The 22523-nt window shown below is 35.7% G+C and overlaps 1 protein-coding gene across 1 annotated transcript in view; it reads right to left on the bottom strand.

Moving 5' to 3' along the window:
* The window catches only part of SLC35F1 (solute carrier family 35 member F1), a 163219-nt gene that overhangs the window by 43930 nt on the left and 96766 nt on the right, over window positions 1-22523 (bottom strand). The window contains exon 3 of the mRNA XM_072408811.1: window positions 984-1111. Coding sequence (XP_072264912.1) covers window positions 984-1111 — 128 coding nt within the window. The remainder of the gene's footprint in view (window positions 1-983; window positions 1112-22523) is intronic.

Here is a 22523-nt window from a genome sequence, read left to right as displayed (position 1 = left end):
TAGTAGCAGGCCTTCCGCTGCAAGGTTTGTCAAGAACAGATCCTGTTTCAAGAAACTTGCCATGGATAGCGTAAATTGCGATACATGTTGGAGCAATGGGACGGCCATAAAGCTTCCCAAACTCATGCTGAACTACAGTTGGGGACTGAAAAACTTCTTGCCAAGCTGAAATTCTGCAACGCTGCTCCAATGTCAATTGGTGAGCCATGGTTAAGAGAATGATATGCTTTCAAAAACTGCAAAGCTTGGGTCGTCATGTGCTGATGGCCTCAAGTCTCTCTGAATGACACCTGGTACGAACCAGAAAAAAGGAAGCATGTAGTGACTTTTGGGACACCTTGTATTTAGGAAGAAGTAATGTGTGAACAAATAGTGGTATCTATTAGATTCTGCCTTTTTAACTGTGACTGTGTAGTGCAGGGTATGCAATCTTTAATCATTTGAAAATGTAAAAATTACACACTGGTGTTTATTTTAGCCTGCCACACTGATAATTTATGTGTAATTAACCATCCAATTCAATGCATTTTTCTGCAGATGGGGAATGCTTTGCACACTTTAAGGATGTACATAATTATTATATAAAATGTAAATTTGCATGTGAATGTACTGTACTGCATAGCAGCATCCCAATGTGATATGGCTCACACCAACTGGAGTTGTTCTTCAGACCCCTAAGTACTGTAAGTGGCATGTTGTATTACTTTTTGAAGTTTGTGACTGTATGAAAATAATATAAGCATATATTTAAAGCAGCATTTTCTTATCTAAACTGAAAAACTTATAAATAATATTTTCAAATGTTATGGTTACATCTTTATTAGAACAGTTAAAGTGTATGTAAAGCAAAAACATTTTGTTCTTTTTTTTTACTTTTGGATAAAGTATGAAATGGCTAAATTCCGTTTTTTGTTTATCACTAAAATCTGGCTTAAATGTACTTTAAACATTTAAAATAATCCTGTAGTTGGTAAATAACTTACCTGTATGCTAATGAAGGTGGTATATTGATGTGCTTTGACCACTAAATATGTTGCTTCTATGTCAATAATGCCCAAGAACATATATTTCCACCATCTTCTTTTCAATATTGCCAACAAGTTTTCTTCCCCTGAAAAACAAAATAGTTGAACGTTATGAAAAAAAGTGCTTTCAAGACATTAAAATATGCAAGGTACATCATTTTAATTCTATGTGCTTGGAAAAATGGATTCAGTCCACAATTATAATCACATAATATAAACTAAAATAAGTAAATGAAAAATTAGATGTAAGGAGGTAATGAGCCGGATGTACTGTATGTATTTTAGTATATTATAGTTCTGGAAACAAAGTGTCCAGCAGTTGTAATATACTGGTTGACTTAGCAAGTGAGTCATTGGTAAGTGAAAAAAACAATCCTAGCTTTACCATAGTAATGCTTTGTTGTTTTGTGCCTTGTCTGACAATATCATAATTGTAAAAAACCTATATTATAAAATCTTTAATTTGATACACCAAATTTATAACTACAACATTGCAGAGTCAGTAACAACACCATGCAGAGTTCCTTAAAACCATCAAACACCAAAGTAACTATATTCTTTATATATATATATATATATATATATATATATATACACACTTACAACCTTATGAAAAACAAATGCAGATACATTTCACATCTTGTGAAAGCTCAGCAGCACTATAAGAACCAGCATAGACATAATCAATATGGGAATGTGTAATAGATTCCTATGCTGCTGCTAAGTGCATTTTCACTTCATCTGGAGCAAGGCTCCAGTCCTTATGCATTTGGTTACTACCTGCTTTTCTGGTTGGTAAAACAAAGGTTGTTGCATCAGGACAGGAAGTGAAGAAAACTTTCTATTAGCAACAAAGGCACATGTTATGTAGATACATTATTTGGTGGAAAACTAGAAACCTTACACCAGGGGTGACAAACTCTGGCCCAGGAGCCAAATCTGGCCCCAACATCCTTTTTTTGGCCCCCAAAGGAATCCTAAATATGAACTGCAGCTGGCCCGCTGCTGCATTGAAATAGCGTCAATACTAAAATTCCTGGCATCACTTGCGGCTTTAGACTAGCGGGCTCTCTGCCTATGCATGGCCCTGGATTGGACTGTATTATAGACGCAAATAATGCCGGGAATTTTAGTAGCGGCGTTATTTCAATGAGGAGGGTGTTTCAGCGGCAGGCCACTCATAGGATTTAGCTCCGCATTGGCCACGTCTGCAATTTCCAGCACTCCCCCTCAGCTGTACTTTTCCTTGCTACTCCAAGGCATGGACTTGACGGGTTGGAATTTCATAGAAGAATAGTGTTATTATTATTGTTAGCCTGTGCAAAAAGGTTATCACTAAAATTTAACTCAGAAGGCTACAAATAGAGAAAGAGGCATACATTTAAAAAAAAAAAAAAGTGTATGCCCCTTTTTCTATTATACCTTGTTCCAGATTGAATCTGTAGCAAAACCTCTTTGTTTTCATAAGAAAAGGGTTTACATATAATGAGAAGGAAACATTTCCTAATTTTTTTCAATAAATTTCTAGGTTGGCCCGCGACTTTGTCTAAGTTTTTAAATTTTGATCTGTGTGTATTTGAGTTTGACACCCATCTTACACTGATTCTTTCCACTTCTTTTCCACAAAAAATGAAAATTTACTTTTAGCGGTGAGGTGAAACTAAATTTGAAATTGAACAAGCCAACTTCTTAAAAGAGACATGCAAATTAGTATACATTATTAGAATTATCTTTAAACTCGAACTTTACAAACGTAAAAACCCCATTGTATAGCTGTGCTTGGCTGTAGCTGTATACCTATCCACACAGCCAGGTCCTCATGTGCCTTTTTGTTTCTTGATTTTTTTAATTGAAAATTTTTCATATACAACAAGAAACAAACATAAAAAAAAGAGGTTTTGGGAGGTCACATTTTTCTTGTAATAGTAGCCTCTTCCTAACGGATGTAAAATGTTCCGAATATGGAAAAGCCCTCTTTCTCTCCATGGTTGCCACATAGATCTGGTTAGACTATCAGGTACCAGGGGTGTGTGTATATTGGATGTAAGTACAGGGGCAGAACAGGAGAGACCATACTTAGACTTATAGGTTCTCCATATATTTCTCGTAAACACCATCGGAGAAAGCAAATCTCCATCTGTTAATAACATGGAGGAACACAATAACGTCACATTGGGATGAAGTGGGGCAACCGAAGCTTCTTCCAACTCCCGGCATATACTGGGGGAGTATAACTTAGCCCTTGAGGGCAAATAGCTGGGATTAGTCACTCCATAATATTTATTGAGGTCAAGGCTCCCAGACTTCCCAGATTCTTGAGTGTGCACACCACCGTCCTGGACAAGATAGGGTCAAGGGTCAAGATAGGTACCCGGACCGGAAGGGTATCAAATAAATAAAGGAGCTTGGGTAAAAGCATCATTTTACACAAGTCTCCCCATTCAAGTCTAGTGCTGAATGGCTGAGAAACAATCCTCATTTTCAGAGCAACCTCAGTTAACTGGAAATTACACTTATCCTGAATCGGCCATTCCCCCGTGGGTGCCGGATAACCAAGGTTCTATTGTACTAAGATTCTAATTCTAAACAATACCATTTTTATCTTTTAAAGCCAAGTTTTGTTTTGCTACCTTTTTCACAACACTGATAAACACAATAAACATCTGTTGGATATCTTTTGGGAATGATATTGTAGGTTTGCATTAGAACATCTACTACAAGTCATCATTAAGTTTGGGTAATCAAGAAGAGATATTATATTTGTAAAGTTTTTTAGACTTCCCCAAAAAAAAATTGATGTCACAAACGCTTTACAAATATATGCATTGTTATTTTTTCTGAAAACATGATCATAAGAGAAATTACATAAAATGAAGAAACTGATTCACTAACCTGCTGGGAAATCATTAATGGCAGATGGTTGTTATTAAGAGATGTTATAAAAGTGAACAATTTCTGTGGAAAGTAGAATTGCAGTGACCTTTGTGCATAGTCTGCTGCACACATAGCACAAATGATTGGGAAGATGAATGATTTCCAGGAAAATCACTCAATTTCTAAAATTCTATAAATTTTCTAAAATCTTTATTGGATCAGATTGAAATGCAAGCTCTCCATAAAAAATCTGTTTAAATATATTTTCAGAACTTTCAAGGCAAAACAGGGGACCATAAAAGAAAATATCAGAAATTATTGGGATAATTGATTGGTGAAAAATCAGTTATTTCTGTTTGGCCTTTTGTGATTTGTAGATTTAATATTCTAACAGGTAAGAAGGGGAAGCATCACTGGTGTCGTAGTTCTTACCACTAACATCAAAAAATAATTTTAAAATTTTAAGGGTATTTTTTTTAAACAAAACTATTACCCTCCTGCCTTTGGTGATATATGTAGACTATAGGCTGGTAATTCTTTTTATAAAAAAAATTAACAGCCCATAGCAAGAAGCAAAACTGTAAATTTACAAATATAAAAAAAGGCATAAAGTGCACAAAAGGTGCAAACCCTGGAGGAATATGCAAACTAATATATACAAAAATACGAGAACGGTACAGTGTTTTGAAATTCTGATACATATCAAAAAACATGTATGTATGCTAACAAATTAGAAATTGTTATTTCTGGCCTCCTGCAATTACTGTTTTACGGATATTCTGACTCTGACACACTAATCTAGACAGAGCATGCATGTAGTTGGTCAATCTTTTTTGTGAGATTCCTCTAGGCACCCCGTTTTCCTCTCCCATACCACATGCAGTTAGGTTATTTGGCTTCTCCTCATATTTGGCCTTAGACTGTATTATTGAAATCTGACTATGGTAGAGATATTAGATTGAGAGCCCCTTTGGACAATAAGTGACATGACTATGGACTAGTATGAATAATATGCCAACACTATATAAATACAAACTAATAAATAAGAACATTTTCACATTTTCAAAGTAAAATAAAATTATCCCTTGCAGAATGAGTTTGCTAGGTGAACAGCCTAAACCCCTTTACTACAACTGATTTTTACATATTTGCTAAATTGGAGCACATATTCATACAAATAATTTGTGGATTCTGATTCAAACGACCTGATTTATTAAAGCTCTCCAAGGCTGGAGAGGATACACTTTCATGAGTGAAGCTGGATGATCCAGCAAACCTGGAATGTTTTTTTTTTTTAAAACGTCATTTGCTATTTGTTAGCAAATGTTTTCAATCCTGGACTAGATTCATTCCAGGTTTGCTGAATCACCCAGCTTCCCTCACAAAAGTGTATCCACTCCAACCTTGGAGAGCTTTAACAAATCAGGCCCAAAGTGAGGATTCTGAACTGTTTAAGTAAACTTTGCCAATATTGCATAATAAAGAAATCAAGGTAAAAAATAAAGGGAATGAATGCCAACACCATATGTGAAGAGGATTAAAATTATAGTATATTACATTTTTCTTCAGGGTTTTGATACATTTTAAAAATTTTCTTACTTGTATGGAAAGTGACTTTTTAATTGACAGCCCTGGAACATTTATCTTTGAAAGCACGTTAGCATTGTTTGTATCCTGACATATTTAAGGTACATCTAGCATCAGCGTGCCATCCTTGTTGCTTCTGTGTTTGGCTTGAATCCTGCTGTCAGATTTAGCAACTAAGCATATTCAGATTCACTGTACAGTACATCACAAAGCTGTGAATGTGAAAATGGTGTAAAGTGTAGGCGAGTAAAATTAAAGCAGATTTCTGATGCTGTGTGCTGCCCTCTCACATTCTCGGGGTTAATGTAATTCAGCAAGATGCCAACTCACGGGACAATTACTTGCTAGAAATTTTCAGATTAATCCACATGTTTGTGCTGCGACAGTTGATTCATTGTCAGAGGCCAGAATCACCCTGAAGCAATACAGGCTGGCACCTTCTGTTATGCCTTAATACAGCACTCATGTACAAGTGCCACAAGTCCTTAGGCACACCCACTCCGCACAGGCTTTTCTTCCATGTCACTGACAATTGCACAGTACATTGCAGAAAACTTTACCAAGATGACAATATCATCTGCTGCAGTCACACTGTATGACAACCTAAAATTTGTGCAGTCATAAAGGTTGCTAACACAGACCAAGGACAATGTTACCGGAGACACAGATAGAATATATTGAATGCTGTGTGAAATATGGTGCTCTGCAATAAAAGCAAAATAAGGCAGTGAAAAATGTACTAGCTGCTTTCACAAGTAATTTAATAATGTAAAACTTTTTTGTAATTTATTTTCTGATAACCTTTTTTATACAAGCACAGATCTAAGCAATTTACATGTAAACATAGAATAAAAAAGAGAGAATACCTTTAGTGAAAAGGACATTTCAAAATGATCAGTGATCATGATATATTATATATAATTTATACTAAATGTAGTTTCTGTATTAGTAAATATTCATTCTACACTTAGTCTGAATTGTTCGATTTGGGATGGGTCTAAATTTCTTAACCAGCAGCAGTTTTAAAGTGACGTACCTGTGACCCTTTAGATTTAAGGATCAGGTTGTACATTGGTTTTTCTGGTTTTGCCTATATTATATTCTGTCTCACCTGATATTATGGTTCACAGAACCTACATTTTCTTTAAAATATGTGGACCTCCTTTTTTATTGGACTGGGTAAACTTTTGCCTAATCAGTAACTATGTAGAGTATACTTGCCAATAAAAGGACACACATTTGCTTTTATGTAGGTCCAGGAACCTGTCACCATTGCATCCCCCAATACCACCATTTGCAGGTGCATGTGCAGAAGTTACATCGTCCCCAAAACCTAGGTCTATTCTCAGCAGTGCTGCCTATAAAGCAGGGCTCTACACTCCATAGCACATGCACCAAGCAATGTAGGCAATAAAACAAAAAGTTACCAGAAGCAGGAAAAAGTTTTTTGGGCCTTGCATGTTTCCTCTGTCAATACCTACCCTGCAGTGACTTAGTTTTAGGATTTTGCTTGTTGACAAAGTGTCCTTTGCACCAAAACTGTTAACTTTACAGATAGGAATGATTGCTCCAAGACAAGACAAATGCAAATACTTTTGTAATTGTATAGAAAAATAGTTGTAAAACAATTTTATAATATCATAACTAGATGCTAGATTCATAAAACTTCCTAGAGTAAAGTTTTAAAGCACATGGTAGCAAACATAATTATAGATTATTGTTTGTCCAAGAAAAAGTTTTCTTTTATTGACATATACCTTGTGATTTTTTTTCCCCTTAGACGCTCTAATCTAATGCTAACTTACACAGATAGATATGGTTATAGAAAACTATTTTGTGCTGCTAGCGCATTCAGTATGTTTAGGCTTCTTTACAAAACCATATCACCAGATTAACCTTATCAGACCAGATTAACAAATATTGCCATATCACCAGATTAACCATGTCACCAGATTAACGAATTGCAGGTAAAAGATACAGAAAAATCAAGTGTTATAAATGCAGCTCCTTTAGAGAAATGACCACACTAGAAGGAGTTTATTCCTTGCACAATCCCCTCCCTCCTGCATATCATAGCCCTTACCCCTAAACTATAGTGCCACATGAGTAACAATATGAGACCGAGGAAGCTGCTGCCTAATATTCAAGACTCGGGGCTTTCAGTTGTCTACTCAAGGAAGGCTTCTACAGGTAAATAGCATAAAATGAGTTCAATGCACATATAATCTTATGGGAAGATTGTTGTTGAAGTGAATAGTCTGGCGACAGGGTCCCTTTATCGACCATCCATTACCTAATACATAGTCTAAAATATTATTGGTGAATGCATATTTTTCTTTAAATGCAATATACAGAAATAATTTCTTTCTTTTAGTTTTTTATTGTTATAAAATTTGTAAAAAATCATGCATGCGCATTCAATAATCTATTCCAATTATTGTCCATCCACGCAAGGACATCATACTCAATCATTTGACAATGAATTGACTGAATGTGTCATAATTGTTTGTATTCCACCACAATCTAGATTGGTATATGGCGACCTTCACAGGTAGCACTCTTGAAAGATGATAGCAATTCACAAGGATCAATCAGCCTCTTCCCTCCTGCGACTTTATATACAACCACTTTATTTGTTCCCAAACAAAATGACCGCACTATAGGCATGTAACGTGGTGGACTGCAGATGGCCATCTTATTCTGGCAGGAACGAAAGCTGTTTAGATTAGTGGTGCAGAGTTAAATCTAATGAGATTCAGCTGTAGAAATAACAAGCACCTGCTCGGAGTTTGACATAATGGATGCTGTCCAAGACAATGTTTACAACAGCACTTGGTGCATGTTAAAACAAAAGCATACATTTACTGTCCAGTACCACAATGATATTTTTAGCTTTCTCCATTGATCTAATGGAGAACTTTCAGCAATAGAAATAGGTCACAGATATTCCGGCTCCAAAAAAGATAAATACTTTAACATAATTACAAAAATAAAATTGAATAAAGGTCTCTTGTAATCAATCATATATTGCTTGGGAAGTAGAGTGTATTAGTGATCTCAAACTGTGTTATTATTGCAGTATTACCCCTTGAGAATGTTTAACCTTAACAATTTTACATTCTATCTCTTTTGAAAATGTATTGTTGTATTAAATATTAAATAGGTAAATTACTTTAAGGGAATAAGATTATTAAGGAAGAGTAGGCTGGCCAGAACAATTACAGATAAGAGAAGTCACGCAGGAAGGGCATTGTTTTCAGTGGATCATAAAAGCAGCAGTAAAGCAACATCAATGTGAAGCACTGAAAAGATAATAGTGTCTACAGGTAATAAGCAAATATGCATGTTATCGTTATTATTATTAATGTTATTAAAAGCTATGTACTAAAATAAAAATTTGCTAATGCCAGAATACCCAGTCCATCCCCACTCCCTGCTCAACAGCTTGCCATTGCACTCAACCACAATATATCCAGAGAGGATTCTAGCCATCCAAATAAATGATGTATTCTTCTAATACAATAGCTAGGCACTTGATGTTCAATAAATAAAATGTCTATGTTGAGAAATATACTGTACCAGGCTTTAGGAATATGAATGTCTAATGTTGTGCATCATCTGCTGTTTGGTCTGTTCTTTGGATACGTTGGGAGTTTTCGGGTATAGGCTTTGGCTGACTACATTTCTGATGAACAGGGGTGCCTGGTATGGTGATTGTTCCAATTACCTGAAGTTACCATTGACATGAAATGATAGTTTAACATTCCAAAAAATATGTGAGAAACTCACATCCCAATGTCAAAGTCTTATGTCTCACTTGCCAGGATTTTCTCATTCTGCTCCTCTGTTTTCATGTACTAGTTAAAGCTTTCAATAAAATTGTGAGTGACCCAGTAAGTAGGAATGATAACGCTCAAGGCAAAGCTCCAGGCTTCTTCTACTTAATGAAGGATAATAAGTCAATTTGCCCTGAGCTTTATCAACCACATACAAGAATAGCGTGAGTATATACAAAATGTATACATTCCAGCCACCATTAGATAAGGATGTAAACTAACGCAAGGTAAAATATCTGCACAGTGCCTTTGCAAAAGTATGTGTACATAAGTGTGAGCATGTTTTAGGTGTATCAGCCTACTACAAAACTCCTCTGCTTTGGGTGTGAGTATTAACCTCTTTTTCATTGGAGATTCATATCTGGCCAGTGGTCCCGTGCTGTGCAACACCACAATTTATCACACCCTTTTTATTCACTCAAGTGTATAACCTCTGGCTTTGTATTCTGTACTCTGCTGCATCATCTATGGAATCACCGGTCTACTGATCCTGAACTGTCTAACTTCTCATTGTGTCCCCTGTCCTACTCTGTGGGCTCCTGGACTTCCGTCATTACCCAGATCCCATCCTTTGTGCACAAAAGTCTTGGGGGCAACCATGTGTTGAGATGGAGCAACTAGACTACCAAAGCTGACTGGGGGCTTGCTATACGCAAAGAGTTAGATTGGGGGACTGGTGTCTGGTGAGCATTACATTTTTATTCTAAAGTCAGGATACATCTCCTCAAAGGCAACACAGAGATAAAAATCTACCAGAAGTTTCAATATTACCATGCTACCAAAAATCTTTGCCTGGAGTTGCACTTTAAATGCTCACATTTAAATTAGAAATAGGAGAGAGATTTGGAAGTAACTGAGTCTAAACAGACCCTGTGGAATAAGAAGAACTAGCATATGCATGGAGCAAAAATTAGGGATTGCTCATCTGCAGTTCACAAATGACGTTTACAGAGATCTTTGCACTGTGTATAATGTCAGGATTTATATTTATTAAGAAAATCCATATCTAGTTATGAAAATCCATTTTAGAAGTTGTGTGTTGACAGAACGCTAACAACCTCTAAATATATACTCCGGGAACAGCATAATTATATATTTGTCCAGAATGTAGGTTTGCATATTTTCCTCAGAAAGCCTAGCCTTGTGTAAATGCTCTGTGAATAACTTAGCAGCCGCAGTAGAGAAATATCATTTTACTTTCATGTAAAAGTCACAGTTAAAGGAGCATTGCACAGAAATGTAATTTTTATTCCAAAAAAAAATTCTATTTGTAGCTCTACCAATAAGATTATTAGGGTGATTTACTAAAGAAGTTTAGATACTTTAATCCAAGAAATCAGGAATGATTCTGTTTAATTAACTAATCATATAAAAAGTAAATTCCTGTTTAATTTACAGAAGATTGGGTATGCAAAATGAGCATAAATTTGCGTTTTATCTGATTATATAATTGGAGTGAACCCTCACTGATATATTGTTCCTAATTTAATAAACCTCTCCAAGGCTGGAGAGGATACACTATCATCAGTGAACCTGGGTGATCCATCAAACCTGGAATAGATTTCTCAAAAGTATTTCAATCCTGGATCAAATGAATTCCAGGTTTGCTGGATCACCCAGATGAAAGTGTATCCTCTCCAGTCTTGGAGAGCTATATTAAATTAGGTCCATGACCTCCTAAATAAGCCTAAATGTATAATATCTGTGATGTTCAGGACATGCAATATAATCTTACACTAAACTGATACAATAGCTGGAAATATATTATTATAATTTAATCTGCTCTGAGTTGTCCATATGTTACCAACCCACTAATATATCCATTCTTGCTGCAGCACATCACAATGACTATTAAAAGACTTAACTTATCCATCACACTTTTACTTTCACCTTCTTTTACTCTTGACTCCCACATCTCACCATAGCATGCTGTATCTGCCAATGTTGGACTTGCCCCAATCTCCGGCTCAGTGATTGTTCATTTATTGCATTTTAGTTTCAGGTGTCTTTTATCTGTAACCCTGTCATTTGTAGTACAGATTGATTATTCTTCCAAAAACCTTAAAAGATTTTATAGTAGTTACAATCCAAATAAAATAAATTCTCTGCACCAATATAACATACAGAAGGCTCACACAGCTAACACCAGGATACTGATTTAACAAAAAAGTGACTTATTTCCAACTGAGTCTAAATGGATTTAAGATTAAAGTTATACAGTTAGAATAAAGTTCTTTATGTTGAAGTTTTGTGAGCAGAGTCTGCAGAAACTAGTTTATAGTTATTAATAGTTACCTAGGAAATGAGTGTATAAAAAAATATATTCTGATCAGTGAAAGAAATGTTTTTATTAAGAGACAGACATATATGCTCAACTCTGCTGCACTAGCCTGTAAATTAGCACAGGAGAAGAATGGCATGGGCAAATTATAAATTAAGTGGAAGAGACTTAGTTTAAAAATTTCTATATTTGGATTATACCATTGGTCTTGGTGTACATGGACAAATCTGCTGCCAATGTTTGTACTCCACTAACCGATCCATTTGATTTTCCAAGCAGTAATTTATGGATTGGTTGCCCCAAAACACTGTAAACACGTCTACAATGGTTTGCCTTTCTGATCCAATCACCTTCTAAGAGAAATTGATAAAGTGATCAGTCAGATGTGTAATATTGTTTGTACATGATACAAACTTTCAAAAACGTTTTACCAACAAGTCCAATCGCTTTGCAATTGATGGAGAAAGCACTGGGTAATCCAAAAACAGGGACACAAGGAGAGCAGCAGCCACCAATCAAAAATAATACCTTCTCAGACCTGACTTCTTGAAACTGGTTTCTTTGGGTTACTATACTTACTAATAAGACCTGTGTACCCAACCGCACATTTTATTTATAAACATGTTAATAGCCTCACATGAGGAAACAATCAGCTACGGCAGCATATAAATGGGTGAAATTGAGCAAAAGAGGGGGCAATAAATGTATACATCACACATGTATACAGTGGACTCAGTCTTTCCTTTTCAGTTTGATACTTTTCAAACATGTTCATCTACCAGGCATTACATGAGCCTCCAATAGAGACTAGAAGTGGATGTTTAAACATATTATGAAAGCACAATTTGCTGGTATAGCCATCAGGGAACCTGCTCTGGAGCGCATGTATGTAGACAAAAAAAGACTGCAGAGAGGTTGCAGAATATCAGCAGGAGGTGAGATTTAACAATAATGAAATTATGGTGTTATATGCAGTGTTTTATATAATATATATATATATATATATATATATTTATATTAATATATATATATATTATATTTTATATAATAAGATCAGCATTTTGATGCACAGTCTTTTTGCATAAATGTCATCGAGCTAAGGATTGCATGTACTATAATATACTGGCATCAATGCTAATACAGATCCAATTTAGAAACATATTGGGGGAAACTATTTTGTATACATTGCAATCTGATGTTGCCACATTGTCAGTCTGGGCATGTTAAAAAGAAGTATGTACCAATTATTCCTGATGAACAGATGACTATGACTAATAATTGGATTCTCAGTGTCTAAATTAAGGAAAACAAAAGCTTTGCTTTTCTGCAAGTTCTGTATATTCCTGTAGATCGTGCAGGGCATTGCATGGGAGGGCTGTATATTTCTTGCTGCTATGTTTTAGCTGACACCTACAATATATACATTATTCAGCAATACCTGCATATGTAAAGTTAATACATGAGTACTTATGCAACTTTCTATGAGCAGAATTCACTGGCTGAATGAGGCTATAAACAGCATGGACTAATTTATGAATCTAATAGAAGCAATTATGATCATAGTTTGAGATCTTTAGCGCTGCAGTATGTCACGCTTCTATCAATAAATGCAAAATATATTGTGAGCATTTTGCAGCTTTATAAAACCATGCACACTAATGTGTTTTAGTGTGTTTGATTTCTTTATTATTCAGCAATGAAAATGCTTTATTAAGACCTAAAATTTTAGTTTTACATGGGTACAAAAATGTATTGTACTTGAAAGTTACAAAGTACAAAGAATATACAAAAAGGCTTAACATTGCAGTTTTTGTTAACACTATCAGGCTCACTGCCATGATCACAATGGATCCCATTTAATAACGTTTAAAGTCCAGGTACCCATAACAACCAGGTTTTACTTTTCATAGGTTTAAATGGAAGATGATTGGTAATTAATTGTACATTATTCTTTGCTCTATTAGAGAATCCTGTTTAAACTGAATTTCAGGCACATATAAAAACGCAACAATTTCATGCAATTATACATCCAATTACACATTCATTAAAAATATTTTCAAAACTGCTACTGGAAATAACCCTGAACATGAGGACTGGAAGAAGGAAAAAGAGAGGGGGAGAGCTTTTGCATTGGTGTGGAAAGGAGAATGAAAGGAACCCGAGAAAGCAGATTAACATCGACAAGAACCCCTGGAACTTAGTATTGCTGTTTGCTTTACCCTTGACATTTGTGCCTGGGAAAGAAAGTGAGAAGAAACGTAATATTTCACTGTTGTCATCAGAACAGGAAGTGAGATATTATTACAAAAGGAAAAATCGTCAAAGGGACCGTGACAAGTGTTATCAGAACAGTAGGTAGGACAAAAAGTAAACCTTTCCTAGTAACATTTATACTTTATACTTTATTCCTAGACTGCATTTATACTTTATCTGTATTGGAAAAGGGTGAAGTCAACTTTACTATGCTGCAGAGTAATGGGATCATAACACTTGTAGCTGGCAAAACTCTTTAAAGACTTATTTAACTAGATGCATACACAATCTTGGAAAAGGCACAGGAGTTGGCATATGTATTAGGTTGTCTGGCCTAAATATATATATTTTACCATGCATTGCCAGAAGCTTACCTACTTTCTTTTACAATGATTTAAAAAAGAACAGCTATTTGAAATAAAACTTATCATGGTGCCTTTCCCAGTTCAAAGGAAATGCCTAAAATCAGGGAAATGCCTAAAATAGAGGAAATGAATTATTTTCTATTTTAATAAAAGTATCAAAACTTACACACTTGCAAAGCTAGAATTGCAACACTTCCTCTTTTTCTCCATGTACAAACTACGCTTAGTAAAAGAAAAAAATGTTTTTTTACATAATAACACACTGGCTTCTATTTTTATAGCAATGAAAATGGCATTCATTAAAATATTCCCTGGTGGAGAATCAGTTACTGCTATTGCAACACATAGACTTGGTAGATTCTTCACCAGGAAATGCTTCAGTGATTGCCAGATTCACAGCTTTATAAATAAACCACTCTGATGAGATTATTTGTATCAAGTTGATATGTAAACTCAATCGTTTTGTATTGTTTGATATCACCAAAAATAAAAAGATTGCAATTTTATTTGACCACATTTAACAGGTTCACCTGATTAATCTTCTGCACAGGCAAACCTAGTATATCATTACTTTACATGTAAATGGAATGAAATTCAAATTAAAAATCAAGTCAGGCTATTTTATTCTCAGGCCTTTTATGCTTATGCCATCATTTTAAATTGGACGGTGCACTCGGAGTTCCTGCATTTTGAGGTTTAGATAATTTATAATCATTAATGACCTTTGCTGAACTGCAGCCATATGCCCCTGCTAATTACCGTCTAAGATTTGAATCTCCTTAACCTGGAATCAAACCATTAATTATATCTTTTAAAAAAATTAGCAGAATCAATATACATTTCCTTTCCTTGGAAGAAGAAGAGTAATTTATCTGCCTTTTGGAAGATCTTCTGTTTATGTCTATTGTATTCGATTTAGATAATTATTTTGCTTGCTTAAAAGCAAGACTCGTAAGGTAGATGTTAACATCATGCAGAACATATTTTCTTATATGCAGCTCCATTTCAAATTCAACAAGTAACAATAACTACAAAAGGTGTGCCCTATTCTAGGCTAGGGCAAGCATGACTGGGTGGAAAGGCTGAGCAAGGCAGATTGGGGATAAATGTGGGGTCAAGGCAGGGATAGGTTAAAAAAGTAAATAGTGGGAATGGTAAAGGGTATATAGGAAATTTGGGGTGAGGTCAGAGGTGTAGACAGCAGGGAAGATTAGGAATTTGGGGTTATTGGAAATTTGGGTCTGTTAACAGTTTTTTGGCTAGGCGGTGTGAGATCCTTGAGGTCAGTGCATGGAGAAGATGATGGAGTGGTTTTGAGAGCCATCTATGGTGCTGCTGGCTAAGGACTCTGACCTGTTGCAGTCATGTATTTACATTGTGTATGCTGTCATACCCTTCTTTTCGCACCACCTCTCACAAACCTTGACCACTAATATACCATCTGCACTCTTATTCTGCACATACTATTTGCTGTTATACCCCCTGTATTCAACTCATATGTATATCCCTATTCCCTTTCCACTATTCTCCTACACAAACTGTTTGCCATCACACCCTCCACACTGCTGTCCTTCATATATTGCCCATTCTTTTACCCTTCACACGTATCTCATACTACACATACTGTCTGTTGTCATACCCTCCATACTCCTCTACAGCACATACTGCTCACCTACATACCCTCCACACTCATTTCCTACATATACTGTCTGCCACTATACCCTGCACTATACCCTGGATCTAATGCATACCATCATACCTACTACAGTCCTCTTCTGATTATACTACCCACACTATTACCATTCGTATTTCTCTCTTGCACATATTGCTTGCCCGTATACTCTCTGCACACTTCTGCAGTCATTATACCCCCCCCCCCCCCCCCACACACACACCTCTTCTCCATTTACTGCCCACATTATACCCTTTCCACTCCTTTTCTGCACATACTGTCTGTTGCCACATCTTCTTATGTCTTTACAACACATGCTTCTTACCTTCATACACTCTTCTGTCCTATACATACTACCCAATGATACCTGCTTCACTACACTCCTGCACGTAACGCCCCCCCAATACCCTTCCCAATAATTTCCTGCACATTCTCCCCACCTTCACATAATGCCCACTATCACACTCTCCATTCTCCTCTCTCTACATGTATTGTCTGCCCTCATACCCCTTGCACTTTTCTCACGCATATACTGCCATCCCCATACCCTTCACAACATTGCTCCTTCTGAAACAAGCACACTTTTACTAGTATTTATCATTAATGCCACAGCAATTACAATAACATATTTAATTATACAACAATTCATAAACCAATTCCCAACCTCTGTGTAAACTAAAGTTCACCAAATGTGAAATAAAATGTTAGATTCTTTGGTCTGGTAAGGTAATAGATCATCAATTCACATTTTACTGCTTCTGGCACACACAGAAACCACTTCTGTAAATGGCATCTTGGGAATGTACAGCACATACAGTAGAGCTGACAGTATCTGAAGGCACAGAATTTAGATCTGATAGCTTTTCTTTCATTACAGAGTTGAAGGGTATTTTAATGCAGAATCTGAACACACAATGCAGACTGAATGTTAGTGTCTTTTACACAGACCGATACACCAAGGTCTCTCCAGTGCAATAACCTACAGAAGTTGATTTATATTGTATACGCATGCCGACTATAAAAGTAATTCTTGTTCAGTTCCTCTTTTCATTTTCTACCAGCCCTCTTTTTTCATACCAGTCTTTCAAATATTTGGTACAAGCTGAAGAAAAAAAGATTCAATTTTGATATTTTACAAATATTTCCTCTTCTTTATAGCTCATGTTTGACATTTATTTGTGCTCTGCTTGGAATATGTGGAGGATGAGAGGCTCAAGAGTATTCCAGACATTGCTTGTATCCGCTGCAGAGGCAGAAATTGGGATGCTAAATTCTGGTTCCATTTCTAAGTTTGACTTTCATTGTTTGCTATCCATATCACTTGATCCTTCACCTTGGTATATTGTACATATCAGCTAGTATATGATATTATAGTGTAACTGCAAACCTCTTTGGGCAGGTTTGAAAGAATTCTCAAATACTCCATCACCTATTTCTCACAGCATGAGCAAATAAAGGATAAAAACATAATATTGGGGGTACATATTGACTATACATCAGCAGATGGCATTATTTTGTTATAGGGCAGTTTTTTATGTAGATATCACAAATTAATTGTCTTTACATCTACCTATCTATCTAGGAATTTGCATTGTAAGGGTTACAGTTACACTGTTCTCTGCAGCAATCTTCTGTGAACTCAAAGCAACTTGATAATTCCCAACGTGGGCCATGTCCTTGGCTGCCTGGGCATACAAAATGTGAGTTGAATTATACTGGGCTTCATTTAACCTAAGGAAGCACTCGCATTGGACCTCAAATTGGCGAAACTGTGGCATTTAAAGGAAACACTGCAATCCTACAGTAAACCACATCTTTTACTGTTATACAAATGCATCCCACAATCCTCTGCATACAGTTTTGTCTGATACTATTCCACAGTTCATTTATTGTGAATGTAAAAACAGTATAAATTCAATGTCACTCAATGGATTTTGAGTTGAGTTGGTTGAGACAAGTTTTATGACGTGCACATTTGTTTCAATTCCACCTCCAGCTACCTTAATTTGTGCCAAGGCCATACACATCTATGAAAGATTGAAGACTCTTAATGAAACATTCAGACATAGACTGAAAGAAGATTTACATGATGTGGACTTTTAATTAGGATTTTATTTGGTTTAACCCTTGATGCACAGATCATATATACCCTTTAATGTAATTTACGGACTTTAAAATGAATCCAGTATGTATGATAATCCATTTAACACATATAACAATATAATTTTTTCAAGTCAGCTTTATTGGCGTCATCTCTTGCTACAAAATCAGCCATATATTAGGCAACTCTAAACGAAACTGATCATCTAAAGAAGGTTGGTGAGTTCACGGTATCCACCATCGCCTTTCTTTTAGGAAAGGATAAGTAAACATTATGATTATTGCTCTAGGAAATATAATAAAATATACATTTTTACAATAATTTTTATTTTAAAATAAATATTAGGAAAATAAATCAATTAATGTGATTTATAATTTTCCTTGTGGGTTCTTCAATGTTAATCATAAACATAACCATTTAAACTGTGTTTTTTCTAAACTGCAGACTATTTAAATGTTATTATTTCTGAAATGAACTACCTTCCTTAGGCAATACAGTTATCATCTTGCAAGCACCTTTCAAATTGCTGGCATAAGCTCAGACATTACGTGTAAGGAATGTATGGATACCCCTGGGTGTCTGGAGTTTAGATGATGTATATTTCAAAGATTTCTAGTGGTGTTAAAGGCAGGGAAAGGTGAAAGATTCTCATCTAATGTCTAACATAATTCTGAATTAATGAAAAACAGCATTAAGGATAAATTATAAGGATTTAATTAACTTATAGTTTTGTTAATTTTTCCAGACATACTAAATAAAAAAGTTAAGAATTTTTAAATTAGGGAATAAAAACGTGTATCATCTATTTATTTAATTTTTGCATGAGTCACAGTACTATAATAGAAACAAACATGTTTTATACTTGCATGCATAAAAACGTGATTTTTTTCATTAATTTGGGGAATGTGTGAAAATCAAAGCATTTCAAATGGCCAAATTGGAACAGTATAATGTGTCTGTACTAACAGTGTCAGAAATGATCTTCCTATACCTACCGGTATCATTTGTGATATCTGCTTTATATGTTATTAAACTGACAGTTGTATCTAGACATGCTAATCTTTCTCTACCTCTCCAAAACTAGCTGGGCATACAAACTGAACTATTTGTGGCATATAGGTAGGAATAGGCCAGAGCTACACTGTACATTTTATGTGCTTAAACCTGCTAAAAAATTGCTGAAAGTTAGCTGTTTAGTGTACCAGATGATCCGTAAACAAATGGAACAAATGGTTGCTTATAAAGCAGAAAAATAATACACAAATAGCATTAGTAAAAATAAATAATTCATGATTTCACAATGACACATTCTTGTGTGAATGATCATTACATGATGCTACTAAGAATGCTACGTGTGTAGCCTGCTCCATAGGGAGATACTTGTTCCATTTGTTTAGCTATCATCTGCTATCCTTAGCAATTTAATTACTAGCAATAGGGGTAGCTTGAGCTATGTACAATTGCCTGGGTAACAGAAGGCTTACAGCAAATAGTTAAAACTTTTAGTACCAAAGGTATTACGTAAAGCACAAGTATGGCCTCCCATTTAAAAAAAAATCTGGTGCACAAACATCTGATGAGACTACAGAAGAGTCCCCCTAATGCTGCTCATGTGCTGATGATGTGGCAACTGCTGCCACTGATCCTGAATTTAGTTACCACTCTCCAATTGGTTGTACCTGCTTGGACTATAGTGGGATAAGATTTTGCAGAGAATATTAACTATCTCACAGCTCATTCTCAAGGTCATACCTTGTCTTGCCCACTGCTTTCCGGAATGGCAACCTACTTCTGATCTGAAATCCTCCCTGTAATCTGCAGTTTCTGGGGGGGGGGGGGGTGCGTGTTATACAAATGAAATGAATTTGAAACAGTCAGGGCTTAGACTGCCTTTATTCATTCTTCATATTTTAGGCATATGTAAGATAAAGATTTCTTACTTTTGGATACAGTGTAAAAGGGTTAGATCATTTGTCAGGTTTTTGTTTTGTTCAGGAGGGGGTGTCTTTTTTAGCACCTCATTTACCAGTTTGCCCTGCAGAAATATATACGTACCTACTAATCACTCTTAGAAACTAGAATGCAGTGGTGAGGTACGTGGCATGGGCACACCTTGGCAGAGGCTTTTTTCAGCTTCGGTTCTTTGCATTCCAAAGGTTTAAATAATGTGAGCTATTTCTTTATTTTTACCTGCTATAACCTTTATTTGGCAAGAAATTCTGCTCTGTGCAGCACTATGAAACTATTTTTACCCATGGCTCAAAATTAGGGTTAGGTCTAGCTACTATTTTCCTGACTAAAATACAAGTCAAGTTATTAGTAAAATGTTCAACCAAAATGTTGTGCTCAATCCAACCCCCATAGACATTCCCACTTATCAAGGTAAACTACTAATAATATTTTGTTTCATAGATTAAATTACAAACTTTTGGTAATTCTGTTGGCGACAAGGTATGCCTCTTGTTATTTGTGTCTTTGTGAAATCCATTGTGTGTGTTTTACAAGGAGGTTCATCCTCTTCTTCTTCTTCCGTCTAAATTACGTTGCATTTCTGAAAAGCTATGATTAAATTGTAGGAAGCGGGGCAAGAACTAAAATACATTGGTGAGCAAAGTGAAGCAGGAAACAATGGTTAAAATCACTGTGTTCTTCTGCTTTTTATTTCTTTTATGCAAAGAAATAAAAAGCCTAAAGTGCAAAACTTTGACTGTGTTTTAATTAAAAAGTTAGATTTTTTATAACTTAAGTTATTAAAGATGCAAGCTTTGGTAACATGTTAGGTCTTTATTTTGCATTGATCGATGCCCAACGCAATACAACACTCTGCTGGGCCTTAATTAAAAAGTGAACCTCCATTGAGACCCTGCTTTGAAGCAGTACATTAGGGAACATGTTATAGTACGGTTAAAATTTTGTTGGTGTACACTGATTTATATATTTATTAGGCTAAGGGATATTTCTTGTAATGTATTTTTTTTTTATGAAGCTTAAAAAAATGTTATTGTAATCAATATTTAAAACATAATCCAAACACTATACAGATGATTGATAAAGAACCTCTTATTCTAAAATAGCTCATTATCTCATGACAAGGGTAGCTCGGACCTTCAGCCCAAAATACTTAAAGTCAAACAATAAACCCCTTCTCCCCAGCCTGCTTACCAACCAGTCCCCCACCCCCAAAAATACACAAACAAAAAAATTGGACTTAAATTGGCTGGTAAGCAGCAGTTTATTTAACAATAAATATTTAAGTAACCATTTAACATAAATAATCAATAAATAACCAGTAAAATAAATAACAATACCTAAATAACATTAAAAAACCCCAATTCTAACCCCTTATATGAACACATAAATGAACCTAACATTATTTACATCAAAACTAAATAATCAACATTTTAATTCCTCTTTTAATTACCATTACACAAACAACCCGGCTGCAGGTCTCAGAGTGCAAAATCCGCATCCATCAGGAATTTAACTCCTCCAACATCTCAACCTTGGCCCCCAGCCGCCCAGCACCACCTCAGGAGATATGACCTTCACTCCACCATAAAGAAGGAACCCCACCAAAGAAGATCCCTCTTGCCAACATCCACCACTTAAAACAAGCCCAGGATCCTTGCCTTTCAAGACCCCAACTGCCAACACCCACCAATCCTAAACCTAAAAACAGGGAGGACGGGTGGGAAATTTTTCCTTCCAAAAGGAGGGCTTCCTGCTTCCGTGTCTCCCCTTTTAAAACCCCTCTATGACTAATCTCCTCCTACGCTCCACGCTACCACTGCCCCTCCCAACCATTAACACACATCTTTTTGTTAACCCTTAACACTCCCCTGGGGCTAGCCTCACACCCTGTCATGTAGGCCCTGCTCCTACTTTTATACGTCTCCGGGCCTCTCTGTATTGTATTTTATGTGTATACAGTATGGTAAGGCCAGCAGAAATAATTATATATATACATAAAGATCTATTAAAAGAAGAAAATTAGATCTTTCCTAATAAGAAATGTGTAGACTTTCTGATTAATCCCTGCTCCTCAGAGCTGAGAACAGTGACTGTGATTGTCACATCACTAAAATGCAATCTAATGCCGATATTTGTTCTGTCATTTTCTGCTGGATGAGGTCAGTAAACAAAAGGGAATGAAGAGCAGTTATGCATCAAAACAGACTACTGCAGGAATATGTGTGCTGGATTCTCAGGAGACAGGTGAGAATTAATTCAGTTTCTGTGCACTATGAATCTTATGTGCAGTTGAATATGTTATTTGAATTAGTCAAAACTGATGTTCAAAGCAGCAATAACAACAGAGTTATTTGTTGGGAGGTACATTGTAATAGGCTTTATGAGGAAAGTTTAATGCCCATTTGATCCTCATTCACAGCTTGGTGGTAATATAAATATATTATACATAAATATCTGTCATCCAACTTGTCAGCATCATTTGTCACTATGTTGGCTTGGGGCTCAACCAATGTAATACATACAACACAACACTTGTATTACACAAGTATTTAAATAAA

The sequence above is a fragment of the Pyxicephalus adspersus genome, chromosome 4 (genome assembly GCF_032062135.1).
Source record: "Pyxicephalus adspersus chromosome 4, UCB_Pads_2.0, whole genome shotgun sequence".
Taxonomy (NCBI): Eukaryota; Metazoa; Chordata; class Amphibia; order Anura; family Pyxicephalidae; genus Pyxicephalus; species Pyxicephalus adspersus.
The sequence above is the reverse complement of the archived record's forward strand: the minus strand, read 5'-3'. Positions and strand labels throughout refer to the sequence as shown.